Source organism: Rhinoderma darwinii, chromosome 11 (genome assembly GCF_050947455.1).
Source record: "Rhinoderma darwinii isolate aRhiDar2 chromosome 11, aRhiDar2.hap1, whole genome shotgun sequence".
NCBI classification, from domain to species: domain Eukaryota; kingdom Metazoa; phylum Chordata; class Amphibia; order Anura; family Rhinodermatidae; genus Rhinoderma; species Rhinoderma darwinii.
The window spans coordinates 51224780-51245588 of record NC_134697.1 but is presented as its reverse complement, the minus strand read 5'-3'; the positions used below and the strand labels follow the sequence as shown (position 1 = coordinate 51245588).

At 40.6% G+C, this 20809-nt stretch overlaps 1 protein-coding gene across 5 annotated transcripts in view; it reads left to right on the top strand.

Annotated features, from left to right (window-relative positions):
* Positions 1-20809, top strand: part of HERC4 (HECT and RLD domain containing E3 ubiquitin protein ligase 4) — a 119512-nt gene that overhangs the window by 80030 nt on the left and 18673 nt on the right. For 4 of the 5 annotated variants that reach the window (XM_075841428.1, XM_075841427.1, XM_075841429.1 and 1 more), the window contains exons 16-22: positions 6100-6123; positions 7827-7925; positions 8886-9053; positions 9138-9281; positions 12546-12712; positions 18338-18404; positions 18677-18759. In XM_075841428.1, coding sequence (XP_075697543.1) covers positions 6100-6123; positions 7827-7925; positions 8886-9053; positions 9138-9281; positions 12546-12712; positions 18338-18404; positions 18677-18759 — 752 coding nt within the window. The remainder of the gene's footprint in view (positions 1-6099; positions 6124-7826; positions 7926-8885; positions 9054-9137; positions 9282-12545; positions 12713-18337; positions 18405-18676; positions 18760-20809) is intronic. The other variant, XM_075841431.1, reaches the window with a different exon arrangement.

Below are 20809 nucleotides of genomic sequence, written 5' to 3'. Positions count from 1 at the left end.
TTCTGAAATAGCAAAGGGAAAAGGAAGAGATTCCCTCTGAAGAGATCATAACAAAGGAAGGGAGATGGAGTTAAGAAAATCTTTAATGTCAGTGTTTGAGGGTTGGTACGTTTTGGTATCTTGGTGGAAGTTTTATAAAGAGAATTGTAGTATGAATAAAATTGTTTAGCAATAAGCCTAGGGTCTATCATTTTATTTCCCCGAGAATCTAATAAATAGGCTATCCTTGACTTGGAACTGACCTGGTTTCTTTTCCTAGGCAGTAATTTGCCTGCCCTGTTATTGTGTATGTAAGATTGAAGCTGTAACCTCTTAATAATCATGTCATGCTGAGAAACCAGTAATGTTTGTAGCCTTGATCTCAACTGACGGAGGTCAGAAGATAGACCTGGGGAGGGGTCGACTTTATTTTTCACATCTGTATCATCTACTTTTGTATGTAGCTCTCTAATCTCCTCTTCCCTTTTCTTTTTTGCGGCAGAACCTGCCTTAATAAACATACCCCGCATAAAAGCGTTATGGCCATTCCACAAGACAGGAGGATCCTCTACTGAGCCCATGTTATCTGAGAAAAAAATTGGTTAGATGTTCCTTCAGGGAGTGTTGATGGTCAGGATGATTTAATACATATTCGTTCAATTTCCACTGTGAAGGTGGAGGGGATCAGAATCTTTAATTTAGAACTGAAAAGACGGGTGCGTGATCCGACCAGGTGATGGTACCCATAGAGGTGGAATGAGCTTGTAAACATTTTCTGTTCGAGACAAAGAATAAATCAATCCTAGAATAAGAATTGTGTGGTGAGGAGAAAAAGGCATAGTCACGTTCTCCACCATGCTGGCACCTCCAAACGTCAAAGTCCTTCTTCATGAAGTACAGAAGAGAAATTTGGGGAAATACTCAATTTAGAGGTGGTGTCTAAAGAAGCATCAATAATAAAATTAAGTCTCCCCTATGAGGAGAAGATCCTCAGCGAAAGACAATCTTAGAGATCATGGACCTAAGATATGGGCCGTGTCTCTTATTTGGAAAATATACATTAAGAATTGTGTAAGTGATTTTATTAATATCGCAGATTATGCCTAGGTATCTGTCCTGTAATAGAGATTTAGGAGAAGAGGTCACAGTATCCTTAACGGCTATGAGGACCCCTTTTCATTTCGCCGTGAAGATGTGTGAGAATCTCTTATTAGATAAATTAAGTGTTTAATCCAAGGGGAAATGCGTTTCTTGTGCTAGAAGCACGTCCCAATTCAACGTTTTAGCTTCACGCCACAATAAGCTATGCTTAAATGGACTGTTAACCCCTAACATTGAGGCTATGTTCACACGCTTAACAAAAAACGGCTGAAAATTCTGAGCTTTTTTCAAGGGAAAACAGCCTCTGATTTTCAGCCATTTTTTAAGCAATTTGCGTTTTTTACAGCCGTTTTTTTAGCTGTTTTTCTATTGAGTCAATCAAAAACAATGACATGTACTTCTTTTTACGAGGCGTTTTTTTTATGCGACCGTTTTTGAAAAGACATGTACTTCTTTTTACGAGGCGTTTTTTTTATGCGACCGTTTTTGAAAACGGCTGCTTAAAAAACTCCCAGTGGGAATGGAACGCTGTGTTTCCCATTGAAATCAACGGGCAGATGTTTGGAGGCGTTCAGCCTCCACATTTGTAGCCTCTTTTCGGGGTGCTTACGGCCTGAAAAACGGCTGAAAATAGCCCATGTGAACATACCCTGATAGAAGAAATTTTAACTACCATTTATAAACAATAGGTAAAATGCTTGATGTAAGACATGGAAGTGCCAGCACAGCCAAACATCCAACGGTGAATGCAGCTACCTCCGCGAGCTGTAGTTTTTTACGGTACCATTTTTGCGTAAACAAGTAAAAAATTTTGTTTACTTTTTATTCCATTTTTTGTAGTTAAGTCACCAAAAAAGAGATTCTGGCATTTACAATTTTTTTTTTTTTCGTGTGGGTTAAACAATGTTATATAGTAAGAGTTCGGTCTTTCACGGATGCGGCGATATCCGTTTTATTAAAATTTTTATATATATATTTTTTACATTCCTTTTGGGGAAAAAGCTGTAACACGCTTATCTTCTGGAGCAGTTTCCGCCCGTAACCCTGCTCCATAAATGTGTGTGATTTACGATTTGTGTACGTAGTTAAGGAATAAATTATGGAAATGATTAACCCTTTCAGGACCAAGGCCTTGAATGCCTAAATGTCCATAGCAAAATTTCCCGCTTTGGAATGTCACATTATAAGGGTCAATATTTTAACAGAACCAGTATCTTTTCAATTTTTTATTTTTTTTAAATAGGTGATATATGGAAATGTTCTTCTTCTTTCCTTTTGTATTTTAATATTATTAGTTGAGCCAGACAAATTTATTTCACCAAATAATCCGAGCTCTCCCTTCTATAACGATATCAAAGACATGTACTTTGCTTAACCTACGCTATCCCAATGTCGTTCTAACACCCAAGAACAAAAGTACTGCTTCCTAGCACAAGTCCCGCTTTTAGGTGGTATGAGGGATCTATAAAGCACCTGTGTACAGAAATGTAGGGAGACCGCAACAAGTGACAGGTAATAATGTGTAGATTTAATATAAAATATAGTCTGACATGGAAACATTATTATATGTGTTTATGACATCGATGTAAATAGTGTCCATGTCACAAAGGATGATTGCAACGTCCCGAATGCAGGAAGGAAACTTCCTTAGTTCGGGTCCTAGTTTTAAACACTGTGTTCACATCTCTGTGTTTTGCATTTTTTGAGACATGGAGCTGATCATTTTAGCTTGCCGTCACTGCAGGAGTATTGGGTGGACACTATGTCCGCTCAATCTCTTTAATGGCAGAGTGCTATACAGAGCGTTCTGGCTAGAACGTAAATGTACATATTGTGGTAGTTCAGGTGTTAATGAATTAATGCAATACCCCAACAACTACAAAACTACGCTGTATGGGCAACAGTATGTGAACACTTGACCATCACACCTATTTGATATTGTTTGACGTCCCAATCCAAAACGATGAGTGTTTAATATGGAGTTGGGCCCCCTTTTGCTGCTGTAACCACCTACACTAATCTGGGATGGCTCTCCTCAAGCTTTTGGTGTGTGTATGTTGGAATTTCTGCCCATTCAACCAAAGGAGCATTTGTGACGACAGGCACTGATGTGGGACAAAAAGTTCTTGATCACAATTGGCGTTCCAATTCATCACAAAGGTGTTAGATGGAGTTGAGGTCAGGGCTCTGTGCCATCCACTCGAGGTCCTCCACACTAAACTCGTCGCACTGTGTCTTTTATGGACCTCTCTTTGTTTACAGGGGCACAGTCATGCTGGAACAGGAAAGGGCCTTACCCAAACTGTTGCCACAAAATTGAAAGCATACAATTGTCTAAAATATTCAGGTATCCCAAACCCCCAAAAAAAAAAGCCTCAGGCCATTATTCCTCCACCCTAAAATTTTATAGTTTTCACTATGCTTTCCAGTAGCATTCTCCTGGCATGAGCTAAATCCAGATTAGTCCATTACTGCCCAATGCATTACTCCAGAGAATGTTTCCACCACCATGAGTGCTTTATAACACATGCCAACATTTGGCATTGTGCATGGTGAACTTAGGCTTATATGCAGGTGCTCGACCATGGAAACCGATTTTTATGAAGCTACCGATCGACAGTTATTGGTCTTATGTCACTTTCAGGGTCTGCTTTGAACGCTATAGTGAGTGATTCAACAGAGGATAGTCGACTTTAACGTACTTTAAGTTGGCAACGTCTACTGCTTCGTGGCTGAGCTGTTATTCCTAGATTCTTCCACTTTACAATAATAGCACTTACAGTTGACTGGGGCAGATCTAGCATAAATTTCGCAAACAAATGGGTAGCAAAGTTGGCATCCTATGCCAGTGCTACGTTTGAAGCATACCTCAACCTTCAGTGAAAGACTATTATAGTGCTGGAGTGTGCACGATAATAGTTTTTCTAAATCTCGCTAAACGCTCTGTCTCCTGCTGAAAGCTTATAAGTATCCGACGGCAAAGAAGCAAGATAGCTAATACAAGTGATTTTAGAAAAACTATTACAGTGCAGACTTCTGCACTATAATAGTTTTTTGCTTTAAAGTCGATGAGCTCTTCAGTATGTCCCTTTACTAATACTACCAATGTTTATTTATGGAGGTTGCACGGCTGTGAGCTTGATTTTATGCACCTGTTTGCAATAGGTGTGGGTGAAACACCTGAACTCCATAATTAGAAGAGGTGTCCACATACTTTTGGCCGTCTATTGTATTTTCTTAGACTAAGTGCTATACAGAATTGTACATTCTTGTACGATCTTTCTGAAGTAACTCCTAATAATTGCTGAAAGTTGTGATTTTACTGAACATTCAAATGTCTCCAATTTTATGTCCTCTTTATAAGAAAATGTCAGACTACTTATTCACAGTTCTATTATTGCGTAAAGGTGCATTTCCCTTTTAAAGTCGTTTTCCGGTCTTTAAAAATTGTTTGCAATTGTTAATATACTTACTATATGTAACTTTAATGCCTTTGTAAGGCTGAGCTTACACGGGGCAGATACGCTGTGTAAAAGCAGGCAGTGTATCTACCCTGTTCGACGCAGGGAATTCCAGGCAAAAAACTGAACCAAACTGTGGTGCAATTTTTCGACAGGAATGTCCGCAACGGAAAACTGCTGCACTTAGCCAGCCTGCTAGCTGGCCGACCTCCTGGTATGACGTTTCATCCCAGCAGACCGCTGCAGCGGCAGTCACATGGTAAGAAGCGTCATACCAGGAGGCCATCCCTCTGATGTCATTCAGGCCGGCCTCTTGGGATGACGTTTCATGCCATGTGACCGCCGCTGCAGCCTGTGACTGGCTGCAGCGGTCACATCGGATGAAACGACATCCCAGGAGGCCGGTCTAGAGGAAGAAACACCGACTCCTGGGTAAGTATAAGATTTTTCTGAGTTGCGTTTTTTACGGCGGAATTGCTACGAACCCGCCTCAAAAAACGCAACGACTGCTATTTGTTGCGGGTTTTACCTCTCCATTGAATTCAATGGGAAAAACCTGCAACAAATAAGCAGCATTTACGCATAATACAATTGACATGATTCGGAATAATTTTGCACCACAGGTCAATTTCTGAGCATTTTTTCTGCTCCGTATTTACGCCACGTGTGGATGAGATTTATTTTATCTCATCCACTTTGCTGCTACTTTATTTTCTGCGGATTTTCTGCAACTAATTCCGTTGATGAATATCTGCAGTATTTACGCAACGTGTCAACTGACCCTTAGTCTAACATGCAGTCACATGACCATGCTCCAGATGTTAAATCTTCTACTTGTTTGTTTCGTACTCTAGACTCATAGATATCTCCACTCTACCCCCTCCTTGTAGTACCGGACATCACACATTACATGCCTCGTATCTCCACTGCTCTCCCCTCTCTCTTTCTGTCTCTTCCTGAGGGATTGTATTTCACATGCTGGGCAGCAGACAGTGAGTAATTACGGCAGAACCTTACACCTTGTAATAGAGGGGCATGGAGGTGGCTGTAAATATAGGCTATGTTTGTGATGGGAGAGGAATCATGGAAACTGTAGTCCTTTACATGGTAATCCCGTCCACATAAAGCCCTAGCCATCTGCAAACAATGTTGCATAGAGAGCGACATAACGAAAATGAAAAATAACTAATTCTGAGCTGTGGTGGCAACATCTGGTGACCATTCAGACACATATAGGTACTTTTCTGTTTTTTTTCATAAGCTTGGAAAACCCCTTTTGAGTAGTTATTTAAAATAATCACAGACAAAATTGGAATTTCACATGCAGAGATCCCATCTGTAATGCTTCATATCTAGGTACTATATGCAAAATATACTGTGGTTTTTTTAATTTGTGAGATTATAAATATATTTTTAGGATGCATGTATTTGGGTAAACTTGAGTATTCCATTTTAATAAGAAATTAGGAAAATATTAGTCAATTGGCTTAAGTTTATGTGCAAGATTTCTTGGGAGTTCAGGTACTAATTAGCACTTTCCTCCTACTGCATTTCTTAGGACGTAACCCAGGGATTACCTGAGGTAAGACTAGGATTTTGCTTTAACTTGTTTTCCCTGCCATTCATATAACCTCAGCTCATGTACCCAATATTATGTGGTAGCGGATTCAAATCCATACCCTTTAGAAACATATTATGCTTACATTACTCTTCATTTTTTTTTTTTATGTGTGTTTGTGTGGGGGGAGGGTATTTTTCAATTTTTTGGTAATGTTTATTTATTAGTCTATGTACATACAAATTCTATAATAATTCTCCTATTGTCGACTTGAGGTCTTCTAAACAGGCTACATCCCAGGCTGGCAAGAAGATGTTTTGCAGCCCATGATGAGAATTCATGTTCTTACCTGCAATACCACTAGTAGGTGGAGGGTACAGTAAATTACAATTTGGCAGGTCTGTTGTCCTGCCTGAGCCAAGATAAGCAGCTTTCACCCTCTCAATAGTGTCACAGAAGCATGTCCGATTTCATCCGCAAAAAGACTGTCATCCGTATAAATGTCTGTGTCCTTGTGTCCATTTTTTTTAAGTACGTATGTCATCTGTTTTTTGTCGGCCGCAAAAACGGAAGTAGGTAAAGTTTTGTCCAGACCCACTGAAAACACCCACAGTAAGATCACATGATCACTTAGACGCCATTTTCTTTTGCTTTTACGGCTGGCGTTGCAGGTGTAGTGTCTATAGCGACGTCTTTTGGCATTGCTGTAGAAAAGATTTGTGAGCACTCCAGTGAGCGCCCATTCTCTAAGCAAGAGCCGTGCTTATAGAAGCCTACAGGCAGAGGAAACTCTGACCCCAGCTGTTCTACCCTTTGATCGCCACGTCATGTGAATGCTGCATGATCAAAGGGTACTACCCTCTTCGAATGCTTCACCCGAACCCCAGGTGAAGGACACCAGGGCTGCCTGGTCAGTATGCCTATGTCATAGTGACACAGTATAATGTATTTGTAGAATAAACTTCATGGCACTCTTCGATTTTTTTATTTTAATTTTTTTTTTTTTTATTTTTTTTTAAAATTTTTTTAATTAATTTATTTATTTTTTTAAATGGTCAAAGCCTTCGACAAAGCATGGGATCATGTGAAATGGCCGAAGGCCAGTCTTTTTCCACATCCAACTGAACATGATCGTTGAATAATAGAACCTTTTTGCAAAATCGGTGAGTGCCGCGACGTCTATATTCTACTGTCAAAGATGTCTACATGCTTTTGTGCTGTCCTGGCAGCTGAGCAGCCCGTTGGCAATTTTTACAGCCCTTAGAGTCCGCTACTGAGTGAAATTGCAGAGGAGCAAAACTCTGCATGTGTAGTGCTGATTCCAGTGTTGAGCAGTGCCAGCTATTGGAATTATTGTTTGTGTCACAGTAAAAAAAAAAAAATTGTAACTTCAAAGTTGTAGACATGTTGTAAAATTAAATGGTACAAACCCCTCAAAAATCTACTTTAATTTACGGTTGTAATGCAACAAATCAAGAAAAGCAAGGGGGGGGGGGGTGAGATTTTGCACGGCACTGTATATTATATTGGCATATGATGTATATCGGTCCTATAAAAATAACATCACACTAAAAGCAAAAACTCTGATAACAGTGACCTAGTTTGCATGATATTCCTGGAAAGAACCTTTACGCTTTTTTTGTAAAGTTCATTTTTAACAATGTATGGATATTGCCAGAATTTGCACACACATGTTTTTACAGCACGGTTTTCTCTCTGTTGTACAGGGACCAGATGGTTCTCTCACGATTTGTACATATCCATTTGTTTTTGATGCACAAGCAAAGACAACTCTGCTACAGGCTGATGCCGCCATGCAGATGCAGGTATGTTCCTTCTTGCCACGTAAATGTAAAATAGTAGAAATCTGACAATCGTTCCTTTGCTAAAAAATGTAATTTGTAAAAGAGATAATATAACAATCTGTGGCTAAGTGCATTTATATAAGTCACAGAACTCTAAGGCTGGATTCACACGAGCACATTACGTCCGTAATGGACGGAACGTATTTCGGCCGCAAGTCCCGGACCGAACACACTGCTGGGAGCCGGGCTCCTAGCATCATAGTTATGTACGACGCTAGGAGTCCCTGCCTCGCTGCAGGACAACTGTCCCGTACTGTAATCATGTTTTCAGTACGGGACAGTAGTTCCATGGAGAGGCAGGGACTCCTAGCGTCGTACATAACTATGATGCTAGGAGCCCGGCTCCCTGCAGTGTCTTCGGTCCAGGACTTGCGGCCGAAATACGTTCCGTCCATTACGGACGTAATGTGCTCGTGTGACTCCAGCCTAAGATGACTTCTGATGTTCCTTACGTTTTACAGTAGTGTACCTTATTCCTTACAATAGACACTAGCCGCTGAAGTACCCCTTTTAGAAGGGGGAGCTTCCTGTCTATCCTTGATTGATTCATATGAAACACCCTCCTTTTTTTTAATAACAAATAAAAAGGGTATACAGCTTCTATTGTGTATATTATATGTTCTGCAGCAGCTAAGACCTAGAACTGTATAATACACACTGCAGCTGCTGACCTGTCGGTCAATCACTGGTTGACACCGAAGAAGTGACCTGTGACAGGTCATACCTCTACAGGTATGAAAGATAAGTAGGATCTTTGTAGCGCTTCTTATCTCTGTATAATCGTCAGGTTCTGATGTCAGAATGTGCGATTTATACAAATTTAGCATACAATACTCAATATCATACATTACATTTATATACCTATTTAAAAATCATGGCTCATGATGATTTCTAATAAATATACTTTTATATTTTTTTTAGATCGCAGTTGATCAAGCCAACAGACAGAATTTTTCATCCATGTTTCTCTCAGTGGTTGAATCAGTGGATCCTTGTCTAATTTTAATAGTACGCAGAGACAACATTGTGGGGGATGCTATGGAAGTTTTAAGGAAAACCAAAAATATTGACTACAAGAAACCTTTAAAGGTAGAGTATGAATCAAGTTTCTTTGTACCATTCAGCCTCATGCTATCCGTTCAATAATCTTGAGTTTCATGATGACAATTACAGGTCATTTTTGTGGGTGAAGAAGCTGTTGACGCCGGTGGAGTACGTAAGGAGTTTTTCTTGCTCATAATGAGAGAACTTCTAGATCCAAAATATGGAATGTTTCGTTTCTATGAAGACTCCAGGCTCATTTGGTTTTCTGATCAGGTACACAATATTCCAGTATTCTATTTAGTCCATAGGGCTGATATATGATAAAATCATGTGTGTTAAAGAGGCTCTGTCACCAGATTTTGCAACCCCTATCTGCTATTGCAGCAGATAGGCGCTGCAATGTAGATTACAGTAACATTTTTATTTTTTAAAAACGAGCATTTTTGGCCAAGTTATGACCATTTTTGTAGTTATGCAAATGAGGCTTGCAAAAGTCCAAGTGGGCGTGTATTGTGTGCGTACATCGGGGCGTGTTTACTACTTTTACTAGCTGTGCGCTCTGATGAGAAGTATCATCCACTTCTCTTCAGAACGCCCAGCTTCTGGCAGTGCAGACACAGCGTGTTCTCGAGAGATCACACTGTGTCGTCACTCACAGGTTCTGCATCGTGTCAGACGAGCAGGGACACATCGGCACCAGAGGCTACAGTTGATTCTGCAGCAGCATCAGCGTTTGCAGGTAAGTAGCTACATGGACTTACCTGCTAACGCCGATGCTGCTGCAGAATCAACTGAAGCCTCTGGTGCCGATGTGTCCGACACGATGCAGGACCTGTGAGTGACGTCACAGATCTGCACTGCCAGAAGCTGGGCGTTCTGAAGAGAAGTGGATGATACTTCTCATCAGAACGCCCAGCTAGTAAAAGTATTAAAAACGCCCCGATGTACGCACATAATACACGCCCACTTGGACTTTTGCAAGCCTCATTTGCATAACTACAAAAATGGTCATAACTTGGCCAAAAATGCTCGTTTTTTAAAAATAAAAACGTTACTATAATCTACATTGCAGCGCCTATCTGCTGCAATAGCAGATAGGGGTTGCAAAATCTGGTGACAGAGCCTCTTTAAAGAAGCACTCCCAGAAAAAAGTTTTTTTTGCCTCCCCCGTTTGTAATTGTGATGGCATAAACAATAGGGAGGTTCAAAAACCTACTGAGTTTTTCGTTCTTGTATTTTATCCCCAGTTTGCTACTCCCATTAGACGATCTGACCCCTAATTGAAGTGTCCGATCCCCATAGCGTCTGCTGTGTGGACCCAGACTTAGTTTCTCTATTGATTCTTATAGAACTGACATCGAGTGTCTCATAGGAATGAATAGAGATACTGACCTCCAGTTCACACATCAGACGGTGTAGTAATTGGAGAGTCAGTTGGGCATCACGTTGTCTAACGGAAGGACCGAAAGGAGGATGAAAATACATGAATATAGAGCTCGGTGAGTTTTTTTGTTTTTTTTTAACCACGCAATAGTTTATGCCATCACAATTACAAAAGGGGGTCGGTTAATTTTTTTTTTTTTCTGGGAGTGCTTCTTTAATAACTTTTATGGTAACTGAAAGAGTTAGATATTTCTACTATGAAACCAATTATTCTAACATACTAGTCCTTCTCCATGAATTAGAATATCATCAAAAAGTTCATTTATTTCAGTAATTCAATTCAAAACGTGAAACTCATATATTATATAAATTCATTACACACAAATTGATCTATTACCAGCATTTTTTTTATTTTTATGTTGATTATCACTACCAGTTAATGAAAACCCAAAATTTCGTCTTTCAGAAAATTTTAATATTGGGTAAAAGTTCAAGATTGTAGTCTCATGGTTACGCTCTAATCAGTTAATCAACCTAAGCCTTTACAAGGACTGGTCTGCTGCTCAGTGGTCCAAAGTCCTGTTTTCAGATGAAAGTAAATTTTGCATTTCATTTGGAAATCATGGTCCCAGAGTCTGGAGGAAGAGTGGAGAGGCGTCAATCCAAGTTGCTTGCGGTCCATTGTGAAGTTTCCACAGTCAGTGATGGTTTGGGGGGCCATGTCATCTGCTGGTGTTGGTCCACTGTGTTATATCAAGTCCAGAGTCAGCGCAGCCGTCTACCAGGAAATTTTAGAGCACTTCATGCGTCCCCCTGCTGACAAGCTTTATGGAGATGCTGATTTCATTTTCCAGCAGGACTTGGCACCTGCCCACACTACCAAAAGTACCAATACCTGGTGTAATAACCACAGTATCACTGCGCTTGATTGGCCAGCAAAACTCACCTGACCTAAACCCCATAGAGAATCTATGGGGTATTGTCAAGAGGAAGATGAGACACCAGACCCAACAATGCAGACGAGCTGAAGGCCGCTATCTAAGCAACCTGGGCTTCCATAACACCTCAGTAGTGCCACAGGCTGATCACCTCCATGCCACGCTGCATTGATAACACCTCAGCAGTGCCACAGGCTGATCACCTCCATGCCACGCTGCATTGATAACACCTCAGCAGTGCCACAGGCTGATCACCTCCATGCCACGCCGCATTGATGCAGTAATTCATGCAAAAGGAGCCCTGACCAAGTATTGAGGGAATATACTGCACATACTTTTCAGTAGGCCAATATTTCGATATTAAAAAATCTTTTTTGATATTGGGCTTATATAATATAATATACAAATTTTCTGAGATAACCCAAAATTTCGTTTCATTAACTGTTACCATAATTATCAACATTAAAATAATAAAATACTGGAAATAGTTCCCTCTGTGTGTAATGAATCTATATAATGAGTTTCACTTTTTGAAGTTAATTACTGAACTAAATTTACTTTTTGATGATATTCTAATTCTTTGAGAAGGACTAGTACATGCATTTTCGGGTAAAATTGCTAAGACAAAAAAAAGTTACTCCCAGCTATCTCCGGCCCGGCTCCTGTTTTAAGTGGACTTCTTCATGATACAATTCTATTTAATTACACACTTTCTTATTTTTATCTGGGTTATGGGGCACTTCACTTTTGACATTTTTTAGATAATGGTAGGGAATAATATATACAAACTGTAATAAAGAGCAGTTGTGATTCTATATAAAGGTTCTTGTTTTTTTATTTTATGCAGTTAAACTTAATACTTTGCAGAATTTGTTCTAGCCACCTAAATGTAGAGGGTTAATGTAAATTTGTGCGACTGTCCCATTTATCTGAATAAGGCTTGCAGAAATCCATGCACATTCTCCCAAAAAAACAACTTCATTCACATGTATGGAATGGATTTTTCAGTTGCAGAAATTTCTTCTGTGTGTGACATACTCTTAAAAAGTCAGTTTTTATGTTAAAAAATAATTGTAAAAAATACCCACTGTCTCTTTTTTTAATTTTTTTTTCTTCTTTTAGGTACATAAAAAAAATTTATGCTGCAAAGTTTGAGTATTACGGATTTGTTTTTTAAGATGTATCTTGCCATATAATCAGGTTTTGTGTATTCCAGACTTTTGAGGACAGCGACTTGTTCCATCTCATCGGTGTGGTTTGTGGTTTAGCCATTTACAACTTTACGATTGTTGATCTTGACTTCCCTTTGGCTTTATATAAGAAGCTCTTGAAAAAGAAGCCTACCTTGGATGATTTAAAGGAGCTGATGCCGGAAGTTGGCAGGTGAATGAAAACACTTATATTAATATTTATGTTCAAGACATTGTTTAACCCTTTCATGACCAAGGGTCATTGATACCCCTGTGTCAAGGTCAAATTTTCAATTTCTGATATGCACTTTTTTAAACGTTAATATCTTTGCACCTGCTTTGAATATCACAACACTCTTTACTTTGTTTTTTTACAAGGCTTATGAGGCTTTAATTTTCTAAATTAGTTTAATTAATTCCATGTTTTTACAATTTTTATTATGAGCAGACCAATCACAAAAAATGTGAAAAAACACTTTTTTTTTTGGTAATTTTTTTATGTATATTGTGTGTGTGTGTGTGTGTGTGTGTATAGGTATGTTATATAATATATGTATACGCTTTACAGCTCTGTAACAATTACTTATCTTCTGTCTCCGTCACCCGTCAGTGTAGAGGGCTATAAGGCTATATTCGCACGACGTGAAAAAAAGGGCAGTTAACAATGGATCAGCTGTCACTTTTTCATGGCTATTTTCCATCAGTGTGTCTCAAAATTTGAATCCATTTCCTGGCTGTCTGACCGTTTTTAACTGCCATTTGCCCTCCGTTTTCCATGGACGTTAAACAATGGATGAATTTTATTCGTCACCTGAAAACACCACAGCGCCCATGTAGATAGTGCCACATTGCCCACTGTAGGTAGTTCCAGTGCCCACTGTAAATAGTGCCACAATTCCCACTGTAGATAGTGCCCACATAGTGGCACAGTTCCCACTGTAGACAGTGCCCGCATAGTGCCACACACACTGCTCATGTAGATAGCGCTGCAGTGTCCCCTGTAGGTAGTGCCCATATAATGCTACAGTGCTCATGCAGATAGAACCACACCCCCTGTATATAGCGCCATCCCCCCTTCCTGTAGATAGCACCACTGTAGCTCCCTGTAGGAGCGAAATCCCTCTGACCGGGGATACCACTCCAGTAGCACCTGACTTCACCGTCCATATAAGGGTAGTGACGCCAGGGGGTTCTCTAGTAGTGGAATCCCCCGACAGAGCGATCTGACCTGGGATTCTGCTCCTAGAGGGAGCTTAGGTGGCGCTATCTACAGGGGGTTTATCACTATCTACAGGGGAAGTGTATTCTGGATCTCTCAAAGCCCCAGCAGACATTAGAGTGCAGCATTGCTTATAATGAAGCAACACTGCACTCATTAAACCCCGTTCCAGGCTGCCAACATTTATATACGTGACAACTGCACAGGGCATCGGCAGTTGGAACATATAGAGCCGTATGGTAGTCGTGAAGAGGTTAAATCAGATATGTAGCTCCTGCTGACCTACATAGCTGACTGAGTCCTGATGTGCAATAGGTTCTCCTTACGGTTGATAGCCTGAGAACGAACACTGAAATATACAAGCCATCACTGATAAACACCTTTCATCACTGCTCATCTATCTAACAACATTGCAAACACGGTTCTCAGTGTGCGTTTGAAAAGCCACTGTGACCGTCTCCATTGTCATTTAAAACCTAGTTATCAGCTGGTAGCTGGTATTAAATGTTGAGGAACGCCACTATGTTAAAAACACTAGTTAAGCTTTCCATTTTGGATGCCCAGTTTGATATCCTGGAGTCAGTCAGTATGAACAATAATCAGGATTAAAGGAGACATACCTGAATTTTTTTAATTTTAATGTATATTTAGAAAATCGCTATGAATACCTCTCTTCTGTGCGGCGATGTGATCAATTGAAGTTACAGGCCGAGAGACTAAGCTCCATTATTGAGAAATTCTGATGCCAACATGTCCACTTATAATTCCTGTGATGTTATGTGGATTAAAATGACCAAGAGCAAAAATAGCTACTTCCTATCTGACTTGATAAGCAGCAGTTAAAGGGACAACATTTTTTTTTAACTTTCCCATATGTACCGTTATTGTTTTCCATGTGTCAGTCTCATCTGTTATTTTTCTTGCTGCTTCCATCTCTATATATCAGACTGGGTTGGTTCCTTAGCAGCAGTGTGAATCGGGCTCGGTAACGCTTTCTTTACTTGAGTCTATGGAGATCTATGTGTCACCCATCATAGGCTTCAGCAGTTCCTCTACCACACTAGTTTTGTACAGGGGTGGGACGGACATAAACTTCTATCATCAGCTACCACTGATAATTATACCTGTGTGACAGGAACCTGTCTAATGTAGAAGAATATAGTGCAGCCTCCCTGTCTATATACAGTGAAGGAAATAAGTATTTGATCCCTTGCTGATTTTGTAAGTTTGCCCACTGTCAAAGACATGAACAGTCTAGAATTTTTAGGCTAGGTTAATTTTACCAGTGAGAGATAGATTATATTTAAAAAAAAACAAACAGAAAATCACATAGTCAAAATTATATATATTTATTTGCATTGTGCACAGAGAAATAAGTATTTGATCCCCTACCAACCATTAAGAGTTCAGCCTCCAAATCACCTTGGTGCCTGCATTAAAGACAGCTGTCTTAAATGGTCACCTGTATAAAAGACTCCTGTCCACAGACTCAATTAATCAGTCTGACTCTAACCTCTACAACATGGGCAAGACCAAAGAGCTTTCTAAAGATGTTAGGGACAAGATCATAGACCTACACAATTCCGGAATGGGTTACAAAACCATAAGTAAGACGCTGGGTGAGAAGGAGACAACTGTTGGTGCAATAGTAAGAAAATGGAAGACATACAAAATGACTGTCAATCGACATCGATCTGGGGCTCCATGCAAAATCTCACCTCGTGGGGTATCCTTGATCCTGAGGAAGGTGAGAGCTCAGTCGAAAACTACACAGGGGGAACTTGTTAATGATCTCAAGGCAGCTGGGACCACAGTCACCAAGAAAACCATTGGTAACACATTACGCCGTAATGGATTAAAATCCTGCAGTGCCCGCAAGGTCCCCCTGCTCAAGAAGGCACATGTACAGGACCGTCTGAAGTTTGCAAATGAACATCTGGATGATTCTGAGAGTGATTGCGAGAAGGTGCTGTGATCAGATGAGACTAAAATTTAGCTCTTTGGCATTAAAGAGGCTCTGTCACCAGATTTTGCAACCCCTATCTGCTATTGCAGCAGATAGGCGCTGCAATGTAGATTACAGTAACGTTTTTATTTTTAAAAACGAGCATTTTTGGCCAAGTTATGACCATTTTTGTACTTATTCAAATGAGGTTTGCAAAAGTCCAAGTGGGTGTGTTTAAAAGTACAAGTCCAAGTGGGTGTGTATTATGTGCGTACATCGGGGCGTTTTTAATACTTTTACTAGCTGGGCGCTCTGATGAGAAGTAACATCCTCTTCTCTTCAGAACGCCCAGCTTGTGACAGTGCAGATCTGTGACGTCACTCACAGGTCCTGCATCGTGACGGCCACATCGGCACCAGAGGCTTCAGTTGATTCTGCAGCAGCCTCGACGTTAGCAGGTAAGTCAATGTAGCTACATCGACTTACCTGCAAACGCTGATGCTGCTGCAGAATCAACTGAAGCCTCTGGTGCCGATGTGGCCGTCACGATGCAGGACCTGTGAGTGACGTCACAGATCTGCACTGTCACAAGCTGGGCGTTCTGAAGAGAAGAGGATGTTACTTCTCATCAGAGCGCCCAGCTAGTAAAAGTATTAAAAACGCCCCGATGTACGCACATAATACACACCCACTTGGACTTGTACTTTTAAACACACCCACTTGGACTTTTGCAAACCTCATTTGCATAAGTACAAAAATGGTCATAACTTGGCCAAAAATGCTCGTTTTTTAAAAATAAAAACGTTACTGTAATCTACATTGCAGCGCCTATCTGCTGCAATAGCAGATAGGGGTTGCAAAATCTGGTGACAGAGCCTCTTTAACTCAACTCGCCGTGTTTGGAGGAAGAGAAATGCTTCCTATGACCCAAAGAACACCGTCCCCACTGTCAAGCATGGAGGTGGAAACATTATGTTTTGGGGGTGTTTCTCTGCTAAGGGCACAGGACTACTTCACCGCATCAATGGGAGAATGGATGGAGCCATGTACCGTCAAATCCTGAGTGACAACCTCCTTCCCTCCACCAGGACATTAAAAATGGCTCGTGGCTGGGTCTTCCAGCACGACAAAGACCCGAAACATACAGCCAAGGCAACAAAGGAGTGGCTCAAAAAGAAGCACATTAAGGTCATGGAGTGCCCTAGCCAGTCTCCAGACCTTAATCCCATCGAAAACTTATGGAGGGAGCTGAAGATCCGAGTTGCCAAGCGACAGCCTCGAAATCTTAATGATTTACAGATGATCTGCAAAGAGGAGTGGGCCAAAATTCCATCTAACATGTGTGCAAACCTCATCATCAACTACAAAAAACGTCTGACTGCTGTGCTTGCCAACAAGGGTTTTGCCACCAAGTATTAAGTCTTGTTTGCCAAAGGGATCAAATACTTATTTCTCTGTGCACAATGCAAATAAATATACATAATTTTGACTATGTGATTTTCTGTGTTTTTTTTTTTTTTTTTTTCTATAATCTATCTCTCACTGGTAAAATTAACCTAGCCTAAAAATTATAGCCTGTTCATGTCTTTGACAGTGGGCAAACTTACAAAATCAGCAAGGGATCAAATACTTATTTCCTTCACTGTACATACGGTTTCTCCGCTTATTTAGGAGAATATAGAGAGAATGAGAATCACTGTGTCCCCCAGCATGCAGAAATGGTGTGGTCTTTAGCTGGTCATGTGATGCAGTGCTGAAGCATCATGGGATTGATAGCAAAGCAGAGCGGAAAAGAAAGCTGGGGAAATTATTAATCAAGATGGAGGCTTTTTTAAAGCACAGACAAGGCATCAATTCAAAAAGTAAGTAGAGTATATATAAAAGAAGTGTAGAGTGTGGTATACATTGAGATGGGGAATGCAGACATGGAAAGTTGTGTTTCCACTGGAAGTTTTCTTTAAGTGTGTATAATCTTGCGGCATCCATGTATGTAATGATTTGAATCTGTACAAGATCTACATGACAACACTTCACCTGCCAGAAATCAGAACAGGGAATGTCATCAGCCCGACGGAGGTCAAGAGGACACTTTTTATTTATTTTTTGGTCTCCTTCAGGTAACTGGATAGTTTTGACGACTGCGTCAGGAGTTTGCTTGGCACATAAATGCCAAACGGACACTTTGTATGCAGTCTTCTTTGGGATAAATCTTTTGCACATTTGATTTGAAGTTCACAGAATTTCTTTGAAATAAAGGCTATGTTCACACTGAGTTTTTTTTCTGTCTGGAATTTTGAGGCAGATTTTGATCTGCCTGCACGCCTTTTGCCGCGTTTTTCGTGGCGTTTGTCGCCCGCGGCCATTGAGCACCGTGGCAAAAAAATGCAGTGAAATACGCTTTCTCTGCCTCCCATTGATGTCAATGGGAGGTCAGAGACGTAAACGCCCGAAGATGGGGCATGTCGCTTCTTTTTCCCGCTAGGTGGTTTTTCCGCTCGTGGGGAAAAAACTCCTCCGCCACCCATTGAAATCAATGGGAGGCATTTTCGGCCGTTTTTTGGCGTGGTTTCCCCGTCAACAAAACGTGTAAAAAAAACTCAGTGTGAACTGGCCCAAAGATAGGTCTTAAATCAACACCTCTTTTTGTGTTTCAGGAGCATGCAGCTACTGCTGGACTACATGGAAGATGACATTGAAGATACGTTCTGTCTCAATTTTACAGTATGTCTCCCCTCTTGGAAATGTCATTGATAACATATTTAGCTGCCAACAAGCAGTAATGGAGCCAGAGATGCCTTTTTTTCTTCTTTTTTTTTTAACAATGTCTTATGGTGCATGCTATATTTGCGCAAAAAATCTGTACTTTTTACTCCCTTGACACTTTTTAAAAATCTGTGTGGTTTATAGGGAATGGAGGACACTTTGTATTTTGGCATGCTAGATATTACATGTGTAGATATAATGTTCCAAAACATTTCCTTTCTTTTGCACAGGTCACAGTGGATAACTTTGGAACTACGGAAATCAGGGAACTAATTCCTAATGGTCAAGAGACCTCTGTGAATCAGAAAAACAAGTAAATTATTTGTAATTCATTTCACTACTCTCTATGAATTAACTCCTTGTCTTCCCATATGTAAAATAAAAATGCTATTTTTAGTTATACATATGGTCAGAATATGGACTTTTGTACATACATCTAATGGGGTACAGTTATTTGTAAACCTTTATAACAGAGACTCATTGTGCTACTAGAGTAAGTCCTTCAATTGCTTAGCATGAAACATAAATGTGTGAGGTTTCAGCAATTTGCTCTTTACAAAGTTCTTAAAGGGGTCATCTGGGGCTAGTCTGCTTTTCTTTCCAGAATAGCGCCACTCACGTCCATGTGCTGTGTTTGGGGTTGATCTGCAATAATAGAACAAACTATGAACCAAAGTGGCACAGTATAATATTCCAATAGTGCCTCCCCACAGTATAATGCCCCCATAGAGCCTTATAATGCAGATTTCTTCCGTTCTGTGCGCTGTGTAGCTCAGCGCAAACAGGGAGCTGACGGCTCCCTGCTCCACCATTGAATTCAACTGCATCTGCTTCCTGAAGATGCAGATGCAGTTTAAATATCCCGCTGGCTGGCCCGGGAAACCTCCTGGAATCTGGGACTGTTGGGGGGCACATATTATTATATAGCTAATCTACATAATAAGTTGAGTACCTTTTTGTAAATACATTGCATTATTATTTTGGACTGATTCTGAGTTGAAGCATGTATCAGTGCCAGTTCACACAGTTTATTGATGCAGAAAACGCGTCGAATCTGCTCCAAAAAACTTCCAAAACCGCCTTTGATTGATTTCAATGGGAGGTGGAGGTGTTTTTTATTTCCGTGGCGGCTTTTAGCTGCTCTGGGGGAAAAACGGCCACCTGTTCTTTCTTGCCGTGGTTCCGACTCTGACCTCCCATTGAAATAAATGGGAGGCAGAGAAAGTGTTCTTTGCCGCATTTTTTGCCACGGTCCTCAATGACCGCCGGTGAAAAATGAAGTGAGCGCTGCGGCAAGAAAATGCACGCAGGTCAAAATCTGCATCAATTGGAATTGTAAGGCAGATTTTTTTCTGCCTGCAAATTCCTCCGTGTGAACAGGGCCTTATAGCCCAGAGATGCATTCAAATTGTTTCAGGCATCAGAGCTGAAATATCCCAACATTTCCTGCTACCTCAATGTGTGCATATAGCTTCTTCTGTCTATTTGCATTCTGGGAAGTGTAGTCTTTACATCAGATTACTGTACAAAGCCTGGTGCAAAGTATAGCTAACTCCCCTTCTACATTATAGGTAAATAAACTAAACCGTTAAGGATTGATCTGAACGCAAGCTTGTTGCCAATTTCCTCTAACAACCAGTAGAATTGTGAATGCAGCTCTGGTCCATAATACAATCTGAGGCCTCATGCACACGATCGTAGTGATTTTACTGTCTGCAAATGTGGCTCGTAGTGTAGCCGTATTTACGGATCCGCAAAAAAAAGGGAGGCTACAAATGATGTCACCAACATGTCCCAACCCCTTGAAAAGGTCACATGGATCGCTCAGGCTCCATTTTCTAGGGGGATCCCCTGCGTCGCATAGCAATTCTTCCGCAATTATGGACGGCTACAGATTGACGTGGTTAGATAGTTGTGTGCATGTAGCCATCCGCAATTTTGCATGTGCCCATAGTCTTCTATGGGCGAGTCCGTGCCGCATTGCACACAGGATTAGGACATGTTCTATATTTTGCGGATCATGGCTACGCCCCGGACACACATTCATAAATATACGGAAAGGTGTCCGTGGCCTATAAAAATGAATGGGTCCGCAGATTATCCGTAGTTATGGGTAAAAATTACGGTTGTCTGCATGGGGCCTAACTCAGGATCAGTACAAGATAAGTAATGCACTGTATTTACAAAATGACTGTAAAACGGTGATCAAAGTTGAACATATGGCTTAATTTCTCTTAATGAAATAAAAAATTGCATTTTTTCAGTCACGCTTTGAACTAAGAAGATGTACATTTATTTTGGAAAGGTGACTTGTCTAGTGAACAGAGGTCGCAGCTGACAGATATGCCAGCGACGCTAACCAC